Source organism: Melanerpes formicivorus, unplaced genomic scaffold (genome assembly GCF_026170545.1).
Source record: "Melanerpes formicivorus ecotype bairdi unplaced genomic scaffold, bMelFor1.0.p_v2 SCAF_22, whole genome shotgun sequence".
Taxonomy (NCBI): Eukaryota; Metazoa; Chordata; class Aves; order Piciformes; family Picidae; genus Melanerpes; species Melanerpes formicivorus.
The window spans coordinates 9,485,889-9,505,883 of NW_027142374.1; the positions used below are offsets into that span (position 1 = coordinate 9,485,889).

The following is a 19,995-nucleotide window of genomic DNA, read 5'->3' on the forward strand; positions in this document are numbered from 1 at the left end:
CCACAGAAGATATAATTAGATGCAGAGAGACTTAGCATAGAATCATGAGAAAGAGAACAACTTTGAGCTGGCTTTCCCCATGGCCAAGAGTCAAAAGATCAGCCATTAACAATTCAAGGAGGAAGGAAGGAAAAAAAAGGAAGAATGAATATGAAAATAGCACTTGTGATAAACACATTTTGCACTTGATTTCTAGAAATTAAAGAGTCCAGGAGACAGAAAGCAATACTGTGGGTGATTAAAAAGCCTGAGGGTACACCAGGCTCTGTAGATGTGCACAGTGTTTTCCACAAAAATTGAAGATCCATTCGAAGCAATTAAGCGATCAGGAGGGTCTGTGAGACACTATAATGAACTGCAAGGTGCTTGTCTGCAAACTTTATTGGTGTTTTCTTTTCCAGACTGTCCTTGGTATTCAGTGTGAGCTGCAAAAGCAACTCCGGAACTTTATATCCTTGGATCAACTTCCTATGACACCCAGGTATAGTGATGGCAAGTGCTATGAGGGAGTGAAGCAACCAAGATTTGCAGCTGTTCCTTCAGTATTTGGAAAAGGCATCAAGTTTGCTATAAAGGATGGTATAGTGACAGCTGACATTATAGGCGTGGCTAACGAGGACAGCCGGCGTATCGCTGCGATCCTCAACAACGCTCACTACCTGGAGAACCTGCACTTCACCATAGATGGTCGAGACACGCATTACTTCATCAAGCTGGGGTCTTTGGAAGAAGATTTGGCCTTAATTGGAAACACAGGAGGACGACGCATCTTGGAGAATGGTGTCAACGTGACAGTGTCGCAGATGACTTCCGTGATCAATGGGAGGACTAGACGCTTCGCTGACATCCAGCTCCAGCATGGCGCGCTCTGCTTCAATGTGCGCTATGGAACAACGGTGGAAGAGGAGAAGAACCACGTGTTAGAGATAGCCAGGCAGAGAGCCGTGGCTCAGGCCTGGACTAAGGAGCAGAGGCGGCTGCAGGAAGGGGAAGAAGGCATTAGGGCATGGACAGATGGAGAGAAACAGCAGCTTTTAAGCACTGGGCGAGTACAAGGCTACGATGGATATTTTGTTTTATCTGTGGAGCAGTATCTCGAACTTTCTGACAGTGCCAATAATATTCACTTTATGAGACAGAGTGAAATAGGCAGAAGGTAACAAAGAAAATCTCTGCCTTTGCGTCACCAAAGACTGCCTGTTTTTAAACGTCAAATGGTTTATTGTATTGGTTTTTCTAGATCCGAACTCTGTATATATAAATATAGCAGAAAAAAAACATATCCAACTGCCTTTAAATGTGACAGAAGATGGTATTTTAATATTGTTCGTTTAACTCTTTGAGAGATGACAGTGACAATTTTTAGTTCTTGTGTGGCAGTATTCAAAAATTTCAGAGGCAGAGTCCTGACAGCTGAGCAGTGCGACCTGCGTGCCAGGCACCCCGGGGTGACACCGCACGTCCCTGCGGCGTTGGGGAGAGCGCCGCTGCTCTGCTGCCTTCTAAGGAAACACAACTTTTTTGTTGTTGATTTAATAATTCACCAATTGTTTAAAAGGCTACAGAGCCTGATTCTGCAACCCCTACTTACTGGGTAGTTTTTGTCCTGGTGAGATCTCCCATAAGTTCAAGGGATGGCATATAGAAACCAGACTGTGTATGGAAACCATAGCTGCTCACCAACCCCACGCATGTCACTCCTCACAGCTATGGTCTAAGGGATTTTTTAACCTGGGAAACCTGACTTGCGTTGGATACAGTAGGTAAAAGCCTGCCAAATGGCCTTTAGCTTTACTCAGCTGTAGCCACCTCTCAGTGATGAACACCACATTGCCTCTGCTTTTAGCATGTGGGGGCCTCTCTCCCAAGGTTTCCCTCATTAATGGGTTATGCTGGAGTCCAGCAGCACACATAGAACTGCCCATCTTCCTAGCAGAAGGGTGCAGGCTGGCAGCACGTTGCTGTGCTTAAACCAAGCATTGGGGTGGCCAGAGAAGGACTTTGTGAGCACTGTTGTCAACAGAAGCCTACCCACTGTCAGTGTGTTACAAACTGGGCTTTAACTTGGTGCTTTAGGGACAATCCTGGTCACCCAGCTGGGAGGGCAGGATCAGACCTGGCTTTAGTCATTGGGCCAGGACTTGTCTTTTCATAGATCATTTGGAAATCGCAGTGTTGTTGGGCTCAGGCATTACCTTCTTTTCATCTCAAATTACTAATCCTGTTGTATTATGCATCATTTTGAGTCTGAAGAAAATTAGTGGGTTGGGAGTTGATGAACCTAAGTGTGGATAGTAAATATGTTGATAACCATAGAACATTTTGGGGATGACTCTTCACTCTTCAGCTCGCTATCTAGAGCACATAGAAAAGCATTATATTGCATGGACAGAAATTTTTATTTCCCAGGGTTCATGTGCTGCTGGCACAGTTGTTTCATAGAAGAGTAGGTGATCCTTCTTTCAGCTTGTCATTTTCAAAAGTCCTGGTTACTGGGAGGTGGGGAGGGCACACAGGGTGGGGAGGGACAAGTAAGCAGATTTCCTTTCCTGACTTTCAGAGAGAGCTAGAAGTCTTGTTGTAGAGCCTGTGTATCCGTAACAGTGATGTTATTGCACATTTCTTTCAAAACAGACATAGTAAATATATTGAAAAAATTTCTGCTCACATTTACTGAAGCCAACAAAGTGTTTTCTTTGTCTTTCTCCCTTTCTTTCCAATTTTCTTTTTTTTCCCTTGTTTTTGGGCAAGTGGAGCAGACTGTACCAAAGTTAGAGATGAGCCTGAACTGGCACCTGAGACCCAAACACCCAGAGTTTTGACTTCAAGTCTCAGCCTCACACCATTAGCATCAATTTCCAGACTCCTTCTGCTCCCCTGGGAGCCAGCGCAGCTTTGAGGGTGCAGGATCAGGCTGAGTGAGAGCCTGGCCTCTGAAACTACCCTCAACTCCCCAGCCAGAGGGGATTTTGGACCAAAATCTGCACGTACACATTTTGATTGGGCTCATCATTAACTAACGTACAGAACTGGGAGCTGACAACAGCCAGGTTGGACAGCTCTGATTTCTGTAATTTTCCATACGATCACGGAGAATTTGAATACCTCCACACCAGCCTAAAAATGGACCTTCATTCTCCTTGAGCCTCTAATATGCTTTTAATCAATGGAAGAATAATTGAGTTGTATATAGAGAGTGCATTCATAAACGTGATGATGTATTTTATCACTGATCCAAGATGTCAATATTAGAGTCTATTTTACTTATATTTTAAGCGATTATACTTTTTGCAATTCACTAATGAGGATCATTTTCAAACTGCTTTAAATATCCATTATAAACAAATATTTGAAGCTCTTAGAATTACCTTGAACTGTGCATTTCTAGTATGTAATACATATTTAGTTAGCTTGTGCCTTTAGTTTCTTAAAGTTATATTTGTATTATATGCAGGAAATGCACTTTGTATTACCTACAGCTGTGGTTTTTTAATACTGCCTTGATTACTGTTGTTCTCATATTATGCCAAAAGGTCAAAGAGTGAAATGTGTTACAAGTCTGTCTCTGAAAGTAGATTTGGCATTTTCCCAGTTCCTGGGTGCAATCCAAGGTACATTTTTGAATAATATTTCTTGTGAGATTATGGATGTATGAAGAATCACATCACATCGCGGTTACAAAAAGCAAAATGCCTTCATTGTAACGCTTTCAGAAATTTAGGAAACTAAATACAAGTGTTGTGTGGAGATGACAGTGCTAAGGAACCAAGTTTTCACTGGAAGAGCACCAGAGACTGGAGTCGTAGCTACACGTGGGCCAGCCAGCAGTGATTTGTGAGAACTAAGCAAAAAGTAGCTTTGTACCATCTCGTTCATGAGCAACCTCAGATGGAGGCAGGGAATATTTCGGTCTCCATTTTTATTTTTCCTAGTAGTTAGACCAATTTCTCAGTCTTGGGGGTTTTGTGTGGTTTTGGGTTTGTTGGTTTTGATTGGGTTTTGGGCTTGGTTTGGTTTGGTTTGGGTTTTGGGGTGTTGTTTTTTTTTTTTTTTTGTAGTTTTCCTTTCTTGTTCTCTTTCCATTTTCTGTTTTGCACTGTAGCCTAGAGACCCAAATGAGAAAAACAAAAAACAGCATGGAAAATTTTTACTGTTATTTAGATTGGATAATTTGATGCTAGTATTCTGCACTGCAAACAAGGTTTTGAAAATGGGTAAAATGAAGTAAAATAAAATAAAATAAAATACCACTGTTGCACACTATCCTGTAGCAAAGTACCTACCATGAGAAATATGTGATATATTTTTTATGAGAGCCAGTGTGTAGAAGTAATGTTTCCTTTGCTTTCATCTTTATTTAGCAGATCTAGAACATTTCAAAGGTATAAATATATATATATATATATCTAGGTAGAACATAGCCAAATAAATATATATGAACTGGTCAATGTGCATCTCGGTATACACATCCTAGCTATTTGGTTTGAGCTCTCTAACATACTCTCAGTTGTACACTAGCTAGGTAGATATGGCCACTCTCTTTGGCCATGAGTGCTCCTGAAGCTGCTGTGGTGCCCCAGCCCTGCACTCCCCTGCCCACCGAGCCCCAGCTCTGCCATGGCCAGGGCCCAGGTTGCACAGCAGCAGCTTTTCCAAGAGGAGCAATGGCGATGGGTGCTGCTGGAAGCCAAGACAGTTGCAAAGGGGAAAGCAGTTTAGGCAGAGAAGCTCCTGGTTTAGCCTGAGCAAAAAGACCGACCGATCCCCGGCAGGGTGTTGGCTTACTCGAGGGGATTTGCCATAGCACAGCTGGTCAGGCACGGTGACACTCAGATCAGGCACAGTGACACTCAGATCAGGCTGCCATCAACAGCTGTAAGGGTTTTCCCTGTCAATGCTGACTGTTATTTAAACCTCTCCTTGATACAAAACATTACCAGGTTGAAAGCACCCTGACTGCCAGAGGAATTGCTTCTCGGCAGAAACTGGGACCAGTGGAGTCGGACTTACTGTGGATTTGTCCGGGCATTTGTCACCTGCCATTATTTGTCTAAGGAAACGTGTTTGACAATTTCCAGTTTTTCCTTAGATCTTGTGGTGGACTTTAGCCTTTTTAATAAATGTTAGTATATCAGATCGTGTCCTTGACAGTATTTTACTTGTATGAACCATGATAAAACATTAAAATCTTCATACTCATCAGGCAGAAGTGTCTATAAACGAGGAAGAGAAGCATAGCATACAATATGTGTCAAAGTAACGTTCCTTTCTAGCTTTCTCATCAACAGTACAAATGTTTACAATGTATGCCAAGATCTTCACTTTCTGCCTAACACCAGTTAGAGGTTCTGATCTTACAGAAATTGTGTTATAATGGCCTCAGCCTCGTTGCTAGGAAACAATAGATCCCAATTTTTTTATTCCTGCTCTAACTCCTGTGCTGAATAGTGACTGGATACTGTACAGGTTTATGTTATATGGCTGCAGTTAAATGGTCTGATGCATTTTGCTCTGGATTTCAGACCAGAAGCATGCATTTTCTACAAGAACATCCCAGCAACACGCTGTAAATATTGAAAGTTAATATATTATGTGTCGATATTTGAAAAAGAAAGTACTTTGACTATTTCATTTTTAAAAAATAAAGGTGCAAACTGATGGTGTGCCTCAGTGTCTTTGTTTAGACCCTGGATGGGGGATGCTCTGGTCCTGTCAGTAAAAGATGCTTCCATACAGCTCAGTAAGGGCTTCAGACAATATTGGTTGTCAAGAAATTGGGGAGCAGAGGATTGCTAGCAAGATTTCATTTTACTTCTGATTCGTCAGAGTTTCTGTATAGAGCTCTGCAGGTGAAATCACAGCCAGTATCTGTGCACAGGTTATTACATTTCATCAGAACAAACGTGAGGGAGGGAAAAGGAAAAGAAAAAATCTGCTAAATGCTTTCACACTGCCAAGAACTGAGTGGGTGAAGTCAACAGTGGTGGTAGAAGATGAGCAAAGTTGAAGTATGTGCGCAGTTTGTAGAGCCTGCCTCAAATAGATGGTTATAAATGACTGTGTGTATCAAATGTGTGCACGTGAGGGAAAATTAAAGGCCCACCTCATGCAGGAGAGAGGAGATGAGCCGGAGGGGTAGAGGAAGTGTTAAAGGCTAATGGCAAGGTTAGATGGTAAAAAACAGATTGGAACAACAGGGCTGGGCAGTATCCCAGCATGAGGGATGAGTCTGGAAGAGCTGTGTTGGATGGATAAGAGAAGCAAGGCCAAAGGGGTACTCTGGTAGAAAAGGGAAGAGCAGCCTGGGAGACAGTATTGATTTAGTGCTGCAGGAGGTCTGTCACTGCTGTGGACAAGCACTAGGAGAGGGCTTAGCAGAGGCCAAACCAGAGCTGTGGCAGAATTAGTCACTGCAGAGGAGCAGCATCACCTTTGCTGGGGAGGAGGCAGAGCAGGGGGTTGGGGAAGGAGACGCAGCATCCCTGTGCTGAGAGGCAGGGATGGGAAGGCAGGAGGGCTCGGACAAGCAGGGCAGAGTGACCACGAGGGCCTGCATCCGGCAGGGATGGTGGGTAGGAAGAAGCAGGTCATGCCTACAAAATCCAGCTAGTGCTGCTCTCAGGATCTGTAGCTCTTCACACCTAAGTCAATGCATGAATATTACTGTTCCTATGAACAAGCATTGACTCCTTGTCCCACGGGTACCCTGAGCTTTTCTTTCTGTTTCCACCTTGTTTAAGCCTACAGCAATTCCAGACTCTTGGGTACCCAGAAGGAACAACACAAACAAATCTGTGTCTTAATAATTTACATCAGAAACTGAAGCAATATTCTCATCTTTAAACAAAAGTGGCATCTTCCAGCCTATTTTATATATATATATATTTTAGAAGAACAATGCACTGCTGGAGTCGAGTCATCCGCTGTCAAACCAGTTATCCTCAGCTCACTGCACTGCAGAGCGGACACAGAGCTGCTGTTCTTGTGCTGCAGCATTTGCACATGCAGCACTGACAGCCTCAGCCTTTGCTTGAAGGACCTTGCTTTGCAAGAAGGATCTTTCTATAGGAAACAGCCCTTGGGCAAAGTGCTTCCCACTACATTTATCCCTGCTGTGCTGCAATCATCTGCCACGGACCATTTCCAAGCACACTCTTTCCTGCTCCCAGGAGAGGCCAGGTAAATCAAGAGTTTAGACCCAGCACTTAGAAAGCAAAAGGTCTCCCGCAAGAAGCCTGGGGGGGTGGGGGGGGGAACACACACTCTGACAGCACCCAACAGGTTGGTTTTGGGGAAGGATGGTTTTTCAGGAGCACAAAAAGAGAGAAGAATGGCCAAGGGTCCAGCCATCGCAGACATTCAGCAAGCCAGGGAACCTTCAAGGCACAGAGGAGCAAAAGGGACAAGGACACAAGTGCCAGCAAAGCAATGTGTGGATACAGAGGCTGTGCTCTGTGCTGGTGGTGGGCAACTCAGTACCTCCATGGCTGAAGTTTGCTGAGTTATGTGAGGATTAAAAAACTAGCTTGTAAATATTTTATGAAAGAGTAAATCATGCTGGATCTGCCACTGCATGGGCCTGTCTTAAGCTCCCTGTTTCAGCCAGCAAGCATATGTAACAGGAAAATGCAGAGCAACACAACACACTGTAAAATATGTGACTAGTCAATAGTAGGTGGGAGATTTCACCACAAATGAAAACTGGCCTTCAAATACAGAGAAACTGAGTAATGAATTCTCCCAACAACATTGCCCACTAGTCCCTGTTACCATGAGTCTGTTTATTTATTGCATTTATTCCCGCTGCTGGTTTACAAGGAACTTGTGCTTCACAGAGCATGTTTTATTGCTTGCACCATCACACACACACACTCTTACAGGAAAGGGAAAAAAAAAAAAACCCAGTAACTCTTTCTGTCTTACCAAATGCTGCTTGGAGCATACCAGCCTTGATGAATCCTGCACTTGCAGCCCATTTAGCTTGGTCGCTGCTCACATGCACCTTGTCTTTGATGAGATGACTGCAAGGCAGGATCCAGCATACAACAGTTAGTATGACTGGAGGGGGTTTTCACATGCTGTTGGAAGAGGCTTCCTCCTGTACGTATACTGTACATAGATACAAATACACTCACTTGGGCTGCTCCCTCAGGACCCAGCACCAGCCCCAAGAGATTGCAGAGCCTCTTCCTGTGCCACCGAGCCGTGGATGGTTGCGTTTGATCGGTTTTGTTCTCCTGAGCCTGTTTCTGGAAAAGGCCTCTTTTCCTCTCAGGTAATGCTTCCGCCTTTCCAAGCTGAGCAGAAGTCAGAAGTATAAGCATGAAACATTCAACCAGCGCAGCCCAAGTTTAAGCACTGTGTGGGTTTTTAAATACATATAATTTTGTAGTCCATTTGCAGTCCCTGTTAGTCTTGTGCTCTGGAGTGGAGCATGTGAGAATCACGTTCGACTGATTTTTGTGACTATTTGTGTAAGTTGAAGAGTGACTAAGAGTGGCATGAACCTTCCAACCAGCCAAGACACACCCCCCTCACAGGCTGAAGACACACAAACAAGGCCTGGCAGCAGCCTGTACAGAGGGAGCCCGGACCATGTCTAGCGCATTTTGACTGCATTGCAGACACAGTACTATCTCCTGAAAAAAGAGGGCTGTAGGACTTCCACTCTGTTCAAAAGAAGCTTGCCAGCTCAGTTTCATCATGCATGTTAAACCCTGGGTGTAGAAGGCACATACTCTGAATTCTCTGGTAGCCACATGCCAATCTTGCACAGCTGAGTCCTGTGGATTCAAAACCTCTCCTCCAGAGCCCAGCAGCAGCATGGAAACACAAACAGATAAACAGTTAAGTAAAGCAAAGCAAATTAACTCATGGAGAAATAACTTACTTTTTAAAATTGTATGAAGAAAGGCTTTGTTTCAAGGACAGGGAATACCTAAGAGCAGAGAGCAATGTTCTCCACATCACTGGTGGTTCTGTTTCTTGGTGCATTGCTTAAGCTTTTGACTGTTTGTGGAAACTACAATTGTGTACATCCAAGCAGTGGTAGCTAGCTCTGCTTACTTACAGGGTAGAGAGCCTGATGTGATGGGAAAGCAGCTACTGAAGATCCTCATGATGCCACTTCTGGAATACCTTTAGGAACTGTATGAATGACAGTCACACAGCTCACTCAAGGCACGGTACACTTTAATATAAGCAATTTTCCTAATGCTCTAAAAGGGGTCTTGCTCAGTTCTGTACAAATGCCATCCAGAAAAAAGCAGAGTCCAAATTTAAGTTACACAAAATTAATAACTAATTATTCATTATAACTAATATTTAAGTGATACACATATTGTACTTGAGAGTACAAAGAGGGGGAGGAAAGGCATTACACTATTTAAATATTGGTGATACACTATTTAAAGACTGCAAATCTTCTCAGACCAAACAAACAAACAAAAAACCACTCCTAATTCAAAACATTCTGAAGCTTAAAGTTTCTAAACTTTGAGCTAGAAATTCTGTGAAATACACATTTCTGCAAATGTTACAAGAGAACTCACGGAGTTATTTTAACTATCATACAAGTTGTTCTGGTCTAGAGCATGAACTAAAGGAGACATTGGAAGACACAGTTATGTTTCACTTCAGGAATGTCATCATTATGGCTGCATGGAGAAGTCATGGCCTTCATTTCTGCCTAAGAAAAATAAGCACAAAAGATATGAAAGGATGAATGCTGCAAGAAAATGGAGAGAGCAGAAGCTTCATACAAGAGAAAGTGTGCTAGTGTGGGAAGGTACTCACTGCTGATATAGTATTCAAGAATACATGATCAAAATCCACTTTCTCATCACATGGACAGACATAGCCCTAATGAGCACCTGAGTGCCAGCATTTCCACAGTAGTAAAGTTAGGGAGTTGTTCTGGCAATGCCACCCTCATAACTAGTTTAGATCAAAGATAAATTATTCTAAGACCTCTATCCCCACCACGAACAAGGGCTCCGCTCTGCTCAGTCACAGCTGAGGCTCCCTTCACCCCACACACACCTGGGGAGTATTTGGCTTTGGTGTGGTTGATGACTGGGTGCTGCAGGGGTGTTATGATGCCTTGGTCAGGTTTCTGGAAAGCTGAAATGAGGTTGTGCACTTTCCGAAAGAGCCTCCGGTGGACTCCAGGTGCTGTCTGCAAAGCCAAAGGGTGAAAGGTGAGAGGAGATGCTGGGTGCCCAGCACCTGTGCTGGGTTTGGGGCACTGACTCAGAAGGCTTGTTCTCAGAAATGCACACAACCCACCCTCCAGGGCAGGAGCCAAGCCCTTCTCTTGAACCCTGTGATGTGCCAAGTATGAATGACTTGGTGAGTCCTGCTTCTCTCCTTCCCCCAGCATATCACAGCCTCCCTGCACTAAAAGCAGTCTCCAGCAGTGTGGTGATATAAGACCGGAAGAGGGACAATTTCTTAATCATTACATTTGTTAGGCAAATTACTCAGTGATCTTTCACTATTTCTGACCCTGATTTATTGCAGGCAGTGATTTAACTTCCAGCCTGGGGTTTATCAACTAGATGCTTCCAGCCTGGAAGAGAATCTAGAGTTACCTGGCACTTGCTGGGGAGAGGGAGTCCTTACACCACTAAATTCAGACATGGGCATAGCCTCTTTGCAAGCTTTTCTCTGAGCATTCAGTGCTGGCTTATGTGTTCATTCAGTATTCCTGTCTGTGTCTTGTACAAGAGCACTAGCAAAATGTTACCTATTTATTAAAAGTGGGAGTATTTCTCTCTTTCTGCTTTAGCATCTTTTTGAACACTGTGAAATGAAGCTTTTAATCAAAAATCCAGTGTTTCTGTTAAATCCTTCAAGGAGTTTTCATAATAAATCCTCCCCACCAAAGTCATGGGAGGGCAAGCATAGGTCCTGCCAGCATAGGCTCACCTGAGGGATGCTCTCACCCAGCAGTCATGGGCTCAATACTGGCACCAGCTGGAGGCTTCACAGTGGCTGGGATTTTACCAGCACTGCTTTAGTTTCCCTGCATCGTCCTTGAAGGATGAGTGTGACGTGAGCTTGCTCAGAGACTGACCAGCCACAGGGAATGAGGAAGAGTCAGGAAAGCACCAGCTGCAGCTCAGAGGTACATTTTGTGGGGATAAATTGGATTTAGGCTGCTGTTTCTAAGAGCAGAGTCCAGCATGGTCTTAGCAACACTACTTAATGGCGTCTGTTTACCTAAAGGAAGGGCTGGTAGCATGGCTCTGTGGCTAGCACCCTTCCTTGAGAGTTCTGGGCCTCCAGGATGCTGCCAAACTCAAATAAGGTTTGCCTAAAATACAGCAAGGGAAAGCCCAAGACCCATCTTAGGAAGCCAGTGGAGATCATGGGGGAAGAGGAGGAGGAGCAGACCTGTCTAACACCACAATAATCTTGCTGCAGACATTGATATTACCTGAGGTCAAAGTAGGCTGCAGCCTCACTCAGGTAATTTTCCTTCACAGGTGGAGGACCCAGGGGGTACCAGCACCCTTTCTGAGACAGCAGTGCTCGCCTTGGCATGCTGGATGAACTACCACCCTCGCCCCATCCCGAAACTCCTGCTGTGTGTGCACTGCAAATATATGGGTGCTCCCAATGCCTTACAGGAACCAGTCGGCAAATTCTTCCTGGCACCATTACCAAGGGTGACACAGATAATTATATACTCCACAGTAATGTGAGTCACTTTTACTCCTCAATCTGCTTCTGAGTAACTCCAGGAATCAGCCCTGCCTTCCAGACCACTGCAGCCACTTCTGTTATAATAATGGCCAAGTAATTATGTCTGTGTCTAGAAATCATTTAATGTTTGTAATCAGTGCTCATTAATGTGCAAACAGAAAGCTAATTATGAATTAGCACACAAAGTACATCCAAAGAAAGAGACCTTCATAAAATAACAACAGGTTAATATCCAAATTGCATCAACCCAAATAACTATCTGTGGTGCAGATGACGTTATTCTACATTTGACTTACCAGCCTTTTATCAGATGAGTGCAAATGTATTTTGCATCAAGTTTTGGCTACCCTGCATATGTTTTGTACCACTGATGAATTAATCTGGAGATAAATTAAAACACTGTAGATTGAAACTAATTTCCTTACTAATCTGACATTAATGGTACATGAGATGATAGAAGGAAACTGATTGTGCTTGTCAAATTATAAAAACACAATATTTTCACCATTTAAAATGATGCAAAATAATGCACTCTTGCATTATGCAACAGATAGAATGTAACAGTGAATTAATTTACAAGTTCAAGACTGCCAGAAGTGGCACCGAGACATCTTCGTGATGGGCACACTCAGGATTGATTACCTTTGATGAAAATCAAACTGTGCAAGAAACATGCATAACTTGAATATATTTCATTAAATCAATACAACCATCAAACAAGAGGCAGAAATTTTCAGAAAACTAAAGAGAAGTACACACCTCAGCACTCCAGGATCCAGTTTCTGTCCTGGACACTCTGTAGGTATAAACGTAACCCTGATGCCTGTGAAAAAATAAACCGACAGGTATTTGTTACTCATGTGTGCTGTCGTGTTTCACAAGGAGTACATTCTGCTGTGGGGAAGTCAGTTCATCTGCTAACCTTTACTTAAAATAAATTCACCCATAAAGGCTCTTGGTAGATTAAAAAAAACCTGAGCTGCAGGTCAGAAGCAGTGTTCAATGCACTGGGTTCCTTTCAGATCAAAGAAATCGGTCTGACTCAGATATACTTCAGCAGTGTTCAGTTATTCTGCATCAAGTGACATTGCTTTCCTTCCTACCTCAGCATTTTTTTATTGTTGTTTTTTTTCAGTGACCTCCTTTTACTGACACACACCAGACATACTATCCCTGGGAAAAGAGAAGATGGATTATTGATAGATAGCATTGCTGTATTGTGATGGATTTAAACACAGATGTTCCCAGAAGCAATAGCATGAGTGCAATGTATTTAGAAAGCTGGACCCATAGAGGTGAGGTCAGTTACCCTTTGCCTTGCCCCTACATTCCTAATTCTCAAATAATGACAAAGGACACTTACAAGAGTGTCCCTTTAAATCTGAGTCTTCTGAGAATTAGGAGTCATAGACTAATTACACAAGCTGTACTCGTGTCTACAGTCAGTCTTGCTTCTCTTAGAACCAAGCACCTTGCACTATTTACATGGTAGATTATTACAGCAATATTCAACACTTTAACTCAGATGCAGAGAAAATTGATAGTAGTTTTGTGAGTGCAATGTTCGCTGAGATGATATCAGATAAGAAAGATTGCATTTTGTACTGCACGGATTTACATAAATACACAGCAGGAGTTTAGGGACCATTCCCTGTTTCAGCATCAATTCTTATAAAAGCAGAAAAACACTGTATTCCTTTCCAATTATATGTGGTATTGTAGCAGATACTCTACAGATAGCAGACACCATCGGTGACACAGATACCATACGATTGCAATTACTTACGCTCTGTGTCATGGTTTCTGGATAAATTCTTGTTAAAAAGTCACTACAGCAACCTTTGCAAAGCAGTGTCTGATATAATTTACCCAAGCAGGAAGTTGTTAACAGCTGTCACACTGCTACAACCCTGCAAAGTGGGAGCAGCAATGCCTGCTGTGATTTGAAAGCTCTCCCCACAGCACTCAACTCCCACTATGATTAAATACGGAGGTGCAAGACACAAAGCTGCTCCCTCCCATCAGGGCTGCTGCGGGGATGAATTCCCTAGCAGCAGCTGAGACACTGCCTTCCTCCTCAGGTAAGGGAATATGGCTGACACAACCCTACTATCTCACCACAACTTCATCCACACCTTCGTGTTAACCAAGGAGTGTTTCCCCCAGAAACATGACTTTCTGCCTTAAACCAGATGGACATGAGAAGTGGCCAGTCATACTCACTTCATGGAAACCAGAGGAGGAAATCAGCCACCACTACCCCTGCTTCTCCCAGCAAACCCAGCTTTTTGCAGTCCATCAGGGATTTGCATAGGTCAGAAAGAACTTTAGGGAAAAGATGTCAGCAGCCTGCTGCTGCTGTGGGACATGGGAAGGACATGGAAGGACAACATCGTTCTCTTGCCCATGCCACAGCACTGCGATCACTGGTGCTGGAGGCCACAGCTCAAGCCCATTTGCTTAGAAACACATTCCTCTAAGCCACTAGATATGTTCATATTCAGAGAATCCAGTGTCTCTGGGGTTGTTAGACAATCTCATCCTTTCTTAAAACCTCTGAGAGCTGTGCCTATGTTGTCAGCTTTTCATGAGTAACTGATACTCACATTCATCATTTCTTTTTGGCTGTCACAAGGGACTTTCCTGCACCTACATATGTAGCACATCAGCCACGATTACAGAAACTAGGATTTTATGTGCCTTAGTGTACTGAGTAACATCAGAGAGGTTCTGGCATTTTCTCTCCTCTCTTTGAAGTGGGTATTTGACCATCTCCAGAGTGACTTTTCTTTCAAGCCTCAAAAACAACAAAATTGGTATGTAAAAATCCAAAACTCACTTTCTTGCTTCCTGTCCTTAATAATACACTGTGCACATTACCCATGATTGTTCTTGGTTGTCCCATAGCATTCTGACCACTTCAGTCTCTTTAAAATCTGTTTTTTCCACAAACAGCTCAGTTGTCTGGAAGCTGCCATCTGTTGTTTCTTTCATTTTCTGTACTGAAGAGCTTGCATGATTTGAAGTTGTTGAGGGGCTGGGGTGCTGCCCTGACTCTGAAATGTCTGATGGCTTTCAGCATTCTGCCAGGAGGGTTTACTAAGCTGAACAAATTGAAAAATAAAGGTCAGATAAAGTAATACTCGGGGCCGAAGCAAGGTGAAGTATGAGATACCTGTCTTGCATTTTTCAAAAATATTCCTCTGTAAAATATTTCTACCAAACCTAGAGAGAGTGCAAAGGATAGTTCAGATTATAAACCCATGAGATACAGAATAAAAGGAACAAGAATTTGGGAACGTGGATGTTTTGAGCACAGCATGGAGAATGGAAGGAGTGTTCCATTGCTATCACAAAGGACAAGTGAGATCTCTCCACTCCCATAGCAAACAGAAGTGTTCTTTCCCTGAGGAAGAAAGATTGTAAAGCCTGAGGGGGTTACCTGTGTTTAAGCTGAAGAACCCAGTGTAGAATAGAATAGAAGAATAGAAAAATAGAATAGAATAGAATAGAATAGAATAGAATAGAATAGAATAGAATAGAATAGAATAGAATAGAATAGAATAGAATAGAATAGAATAGAATAGACCAGACCAGACCAGACCAAGTTGGAAAAGACCTTCAAGATCATCAAGTCCAACCCATCACCCAATACCATCTAATCAACTAAATCATGGCCTCATCTAGTACCTTCTTAAACACCTCCAGTAATGGTGACTCCACCACCTCCCTGGGCAGCCCATTCCAATGGGCAATCACTCTTTCTGTGAAGAACTTCTTCCTAACATCCAGCCTAAACCTCCCCTGGCACAGCTTGAGACTGTGTCCTCTTGTTCTAGTGTTAGTTGCCTGGGAGAAGAGACCAACCCCCACATGCCTACAACCTCCCTTCGGGTAAGTGGTAGACAGCAATAAGGTCTCCTCTGAGCCTCCTCTTTTCTAGGCTAAGGAACCCCAGCTCCCTCAGCCTCTCCTCATAGGGCTTGTGCTCCAAACCCCTCCCCAGCTTTGTTGCCCTTCCCAGGACACATTCCAGTAACTCAGCATCTCATCTGCTGTTAGTTCTGAAGCCATCAGTAAACACAGCCACATGTATAGGGGTGATCCAGGACCACCACATCTTCTTCAAAGAAAATTCACAAAGGATGGAAGACACATTTCATTAAGAAGGTGAATAGCTAAGTCTTCCCATCTACTTTCCACTGGGACCTTTGTTTCCACAAAAATGAATTGCAGCTCTTCTGATAAGTACTCACCCAACAAATAAGATCTTATCAAAGCTTGCTGTTAAGCAGCAGGAACTTACTTCATTACCACTTCAAAGTGATTTTACCTTGCATGTTCCAGTGACATGATTTTGATGAGCAAAGTTCTTTTTACTGCTATATGGGCACAGCCTCCCATGAGAGAGGTTTTTATGATTTAAACTTCCCAACTGAGATCAGTGTGGACTGAAGGAAGATCAAGGTGTTTCTCTTAAAGCAAAAATGAACACTGAGATTGTGCAGAACATTAGCTTCCAGAGAGCAAAACACACCACTTGGCAAAAGCAAGTGGAAAAGTGATTTCACTTGAGCTTAGGTCTCAGGAGATAAGAAATACCCAGGCCACCATGACAGCACAGCTCAATTTTCTACATTTTACTCAATTCATGGCAGAAAAAAGCTTCTAATGTGACAAAATGTTTCTACATGTGGTGTGGTCACATAGCTAAAGCCAAACCTCAAACACCATGTGGCCTTAGCCACTTGAGGCTTCTCTCACAGCTTATGCTTTGAACCCATTGCCTAGTGAGGGTCTGGCCAGGTCCACTTCTCAGTGCCCTGAACTCCTTCTCTCTGCAACAAGAGATGGACACATGTCACTGAGACGATTTCAGAGAGCATGCCTAAAGTGACAGTGGAGTAGCAATATATCTTAGAGGAAGACCAGCTCTTGACACCCAGGCAAAGACCCAGTGAAGGACTCCCCCACCACTTCACCTGGCCCAAGGACAGTCACAAGACTCACTCACAATTGCAAAGCTCCTTTTTCATGCCAGTGAGGCTCGAGGGACAGAAGCAATTGCGAATTAACAACTTGATGAATGACACCCTATAAATTTTTGATCAAAGGCAAAAGATGCCAAAATGCTGGTGAGGGGAAGCAGAAAACAGCCTTTGCTGTAAGAACAATATTGGGCAGCATTTAAAAAGGAGGATTTGGTCACCACTGATGATATTTTTTTGTCATCACTTATCTTTTCATCTCCATAACAAAGGCTATGTTATATCAGCTGGGAACTGCACTAGCACTGTCTCTGTGCCAATGTTACAAAGCTGGGAAAACTTTGCCAAAGAAAAATCTAGAAGAAGATGCTTTTACAGGAGTTGGTCTACTCTATATTATAGGCTTTTTTCTTTACAGCTAGATAATTCCTCTTGAAGAGCTACAAAGGTTTCATTCACAGATGACATACTGAGACAGCATCTGTCTACCTGTCCTCTCCACTCCTCCTCTGCAACTGTGATCAGACTTGTTAAAGCTACGTTTACTTTAACAGGTGAATAATTACAATCTTCTGCACCACTGAAATAGCCAGAGGATATCAGCTGCATGCTGCAGATTAAAATTAACCATGACATTGGAGCTGCACAGTATATTTTTAAATCATCTCCAAATGTTTTGTATCTCAGTTGGGAGATTTTATTAAACTAATTTGTATTCATTTCTGGGCCCGGTATGGAACAATTACAAAGGGGGAAAGATGGAGTAAGAGGGGAAAGCCATGCCAGCAATAAATGCCATCAATTCCTTCCTCTTCCCATAGCTTTCTTCCCTGTTATTTTCACACTGTATCAACCAGTTCTTCTTACCTGCTATACTTGCATCCTGATCTTACCATGGAATTTCACTTTACAATATCACTTAGGAACCAAACAGTGGTGTGGGCTACAAACATGCTCAGTTTCTTGTGACTTTGCCACATCTCAGCCTTTCAGACTGATTTTTTTTTTAAGTGTTCACCTCAACCTTACTTAGAGACAGAGAATGCAGAAGTGTCAGAAAAGAGGACATGTTAGGCAAAACAATGTGTTTCCCCTTAAAGATAAAGTCTTTCAGTTGTTGGGTCTTTTCCCCAATGTTTAGAATAAGACATCGATTTGTTATAAGGAAGGTGTATTTCTTGCAGCCTCAGAGAAAGCAGTGGTGGTTGTCTAGGCTGCAAGAGAGAGGCTCTCTAAAGATTGTTAGTAGTTGTAGCTGCACCATGTCTCCTCTGGCTGTACAATGGGCACTCAGATAAGCAGTGTCCATGATCTCAAGTCAAAAGTGTTCTGTGGATGCTGCCTGGCCTGGCTTAGCAGGAGTAAAAAAATGAAGGTAATTTAGACTTTAGAATTTTGGAAAGGAAGGTTGGGACTAGGTGGGGTGGGTGTGGAAGGAGGGAAGGAAGGAAAGAGAAGGGGATCTGTGTCTAATGGCTAAATGAGCTAAATGAGTAAGGAAGGGGATACAGGAAGGTGAAGCATGAGAGGGGCTGAACTGAGAGCAGCACAAAGTGCTGGAGGGTTAAAAAAGCCCAAAACAGAGGATAGATGTTTTGGACACCTGTATGAAACAAGGAATCACACCTAAACAATGCAAGCAAATCAGCAGGCTGTACAGAACAACAGGAGGAGCCTCCTGTGTGAAGCAGATTAATAAACCCTTCATCTCACAAACTGAGGTAATGCTTAGAGATGTATAGTTCTATGGAGATGAGTACTACAGGAGAGCTCCTGGGGAGCTCAGCACTTTCAGAGTGAAAGGTCAATGGCATGGAGTAGGTAACATAATAAGCACAAGAGGTCAGATTGCCTTATTTGGATGTGTTTGATTCAAGTTGCAAATCAATTCCTGAATGCCCAGCCAGAGAAACCAGCAGCAAGCAGCACTTCAGGGAGCAACCCTGGGCTGGGAACAGGGGTGATTGCATGGACACCACAGTGACTACAGTGGTGTGAGATGGCTACCACAGAGCCAAAGATTGTGAGGTCAGGGGGATCCACACCTGTGCCTGGGAACCTGCACATCCCATATGTGTACTCACCAAGGTCTCTTCTGCTCAGGGAACCTCTGAGCTTCACGGTTGTGTGTCCCCATTCCCCCGCTATCTCCCCATAGGAAACAAAAGTGACAGCTGCCAAAATGATGAAGTGGTCAAGCAAGCTGTCCACTTTAACTTGTCTCTTTTTCTTTCTTCCAGTCTTTCTTTCTCCTTTTTAATTGTTAAATTTCTGCTTTGTTTATCAATCATGGAGAGGCAAAAAGTTTTGTTATTTAATGTAGGAGAAAATCCTATTTAATCTTACAGCTCCTCACTCTGCCCTAGAATTTGCATTTTCTGGTTGACAAGCAGCCAGGTTCTTGTGTATTTAGGTCTCACAAATACAATAAATGTACAGAAGCTTAGCAATTACCACCCATCAGCTAACCCTAGCTGAAGAAATAGAACTCACATTGAGATGATGTGCAAAACACAAGCTGTATGTCAGCAAGGGTGAATAAAATAGTTTAAATCAGTGTTCACAACATCTAAAAAGCCCAACAGAGTTACTGTAGCTTAATTCACAGCCTCATTCTATACACACCCACTTGAGTTTACATTTCTGTCACTGATTTTCCTACCAATACTTCTTGTGGCAAAAATTTGCCCATGATACTGAAACAGTACCCAGTATTAGCTTGCCATAAAAATGCAACGTTATGAAGCAAATGTGTTATCTTGATTTGTCTCTTCTGAAATTAACAAAGGCTTGGAAGAGTGAAATGTCTCTGAAGTCATGTACAGGTCTCTGAGAAAGATTGTCAGCATCTTCACTGCTTGAACACTCCCAACCATCAGTAGAAATGCCACTAGTGTGCCTAAAGAGCAAGTCTGCAGCCTTTCTGAGCAGGATTTCTGTTGGTCTGGCACAAGGTGATGTCAGCCAAAAGCAGTGCCTCAGAGACTAATTTCTTCAAATTTGGAAATAAAATGATAATTTATTCAAATCTGAGATGCTAAATAGAAGGAAAGTATTTTTCTAAGGGGCCCGTAATCCAGCTTCATGGATAACTATGTCCTCCAGAATAGTACCTCACAAAAGGCAAAAAATAATGAAATAAGGTTTTCTGGTGAAATTTCTTTCATCACTTCAGGCAAAACTTACCAGAACTACAGTAGATAAAGCACTGTCAATAGCTCTGTAAATGTTACTCTTTCTCTCAGATAAAGGCAGGCAGAGTCTGACAATAAAATCCTTGACCCTGAAATCCTGAATG

At 43.0% G+C, this 19,995-nt stretch overlaps 2 protein-coding genes across 9 annotated transcripts in view; one reads left to right on the top strand and one right to left on the bottom strand.

Annotated features, from left to right (window-relative positions):
- Nucleotides 1-5,658, top strand: part of TENM1 (teneurin transmembrane protein 1) — an 876,004-nt gene extending 870,346 nt beyond the window's left edge. For all 5 annotated transcript variants that reach the window (XM_068152080.1, XM_068152079.1, XM_068152082.1 and 2 more), the window contains one exon: nt 402-5,658. In XM_068152080.1, the coding sequence (XP_068008181.1) occupies nt 402-1,160 (759 nt within the window). In that variant the 3' untranslated portion in view covers nt 1,161-5,658. The remainder of the gene's footprint in view (nt 1-401) is intronic.
- Nucleotides 5,659-7,822: 2,164 nt separating this feature from the next.
- Nucleotides 7,823-19,995, bottom strand: part of SH2D1A (SH2 domain containing 1A) — a 30,340-nt gene continuing 18,167 nt past the window's right edge. For 3 of the 4 annotated variants that reach the window (XM_068152084.1, XM_068152087.1, XM_068152086.1), the window contains 3 exons: nt 12,469-12,532; nt 10,042-10,177; nt 7,823-9,688 (listed from right to left, as the gene is read on the bottom strand). In XM_068152084.1, coding sequence (XP_068008185.1) covers nt 9,651-9,688; nt 10,042-10,177; nt 12,469-12,532 — 238 coding nt within the window. In that variant the 3' untranslated portion in view covers nt 7,823-9,650. Of the gene's footprint in view, nt 9,689-10,041; nt 10,178-12,468; nt 12,533-14,589; nt 14,781-19,995 lie in introns of those variants that run through there. The other variant, XM_068152088.1, reaches the window with a different exon arrangement.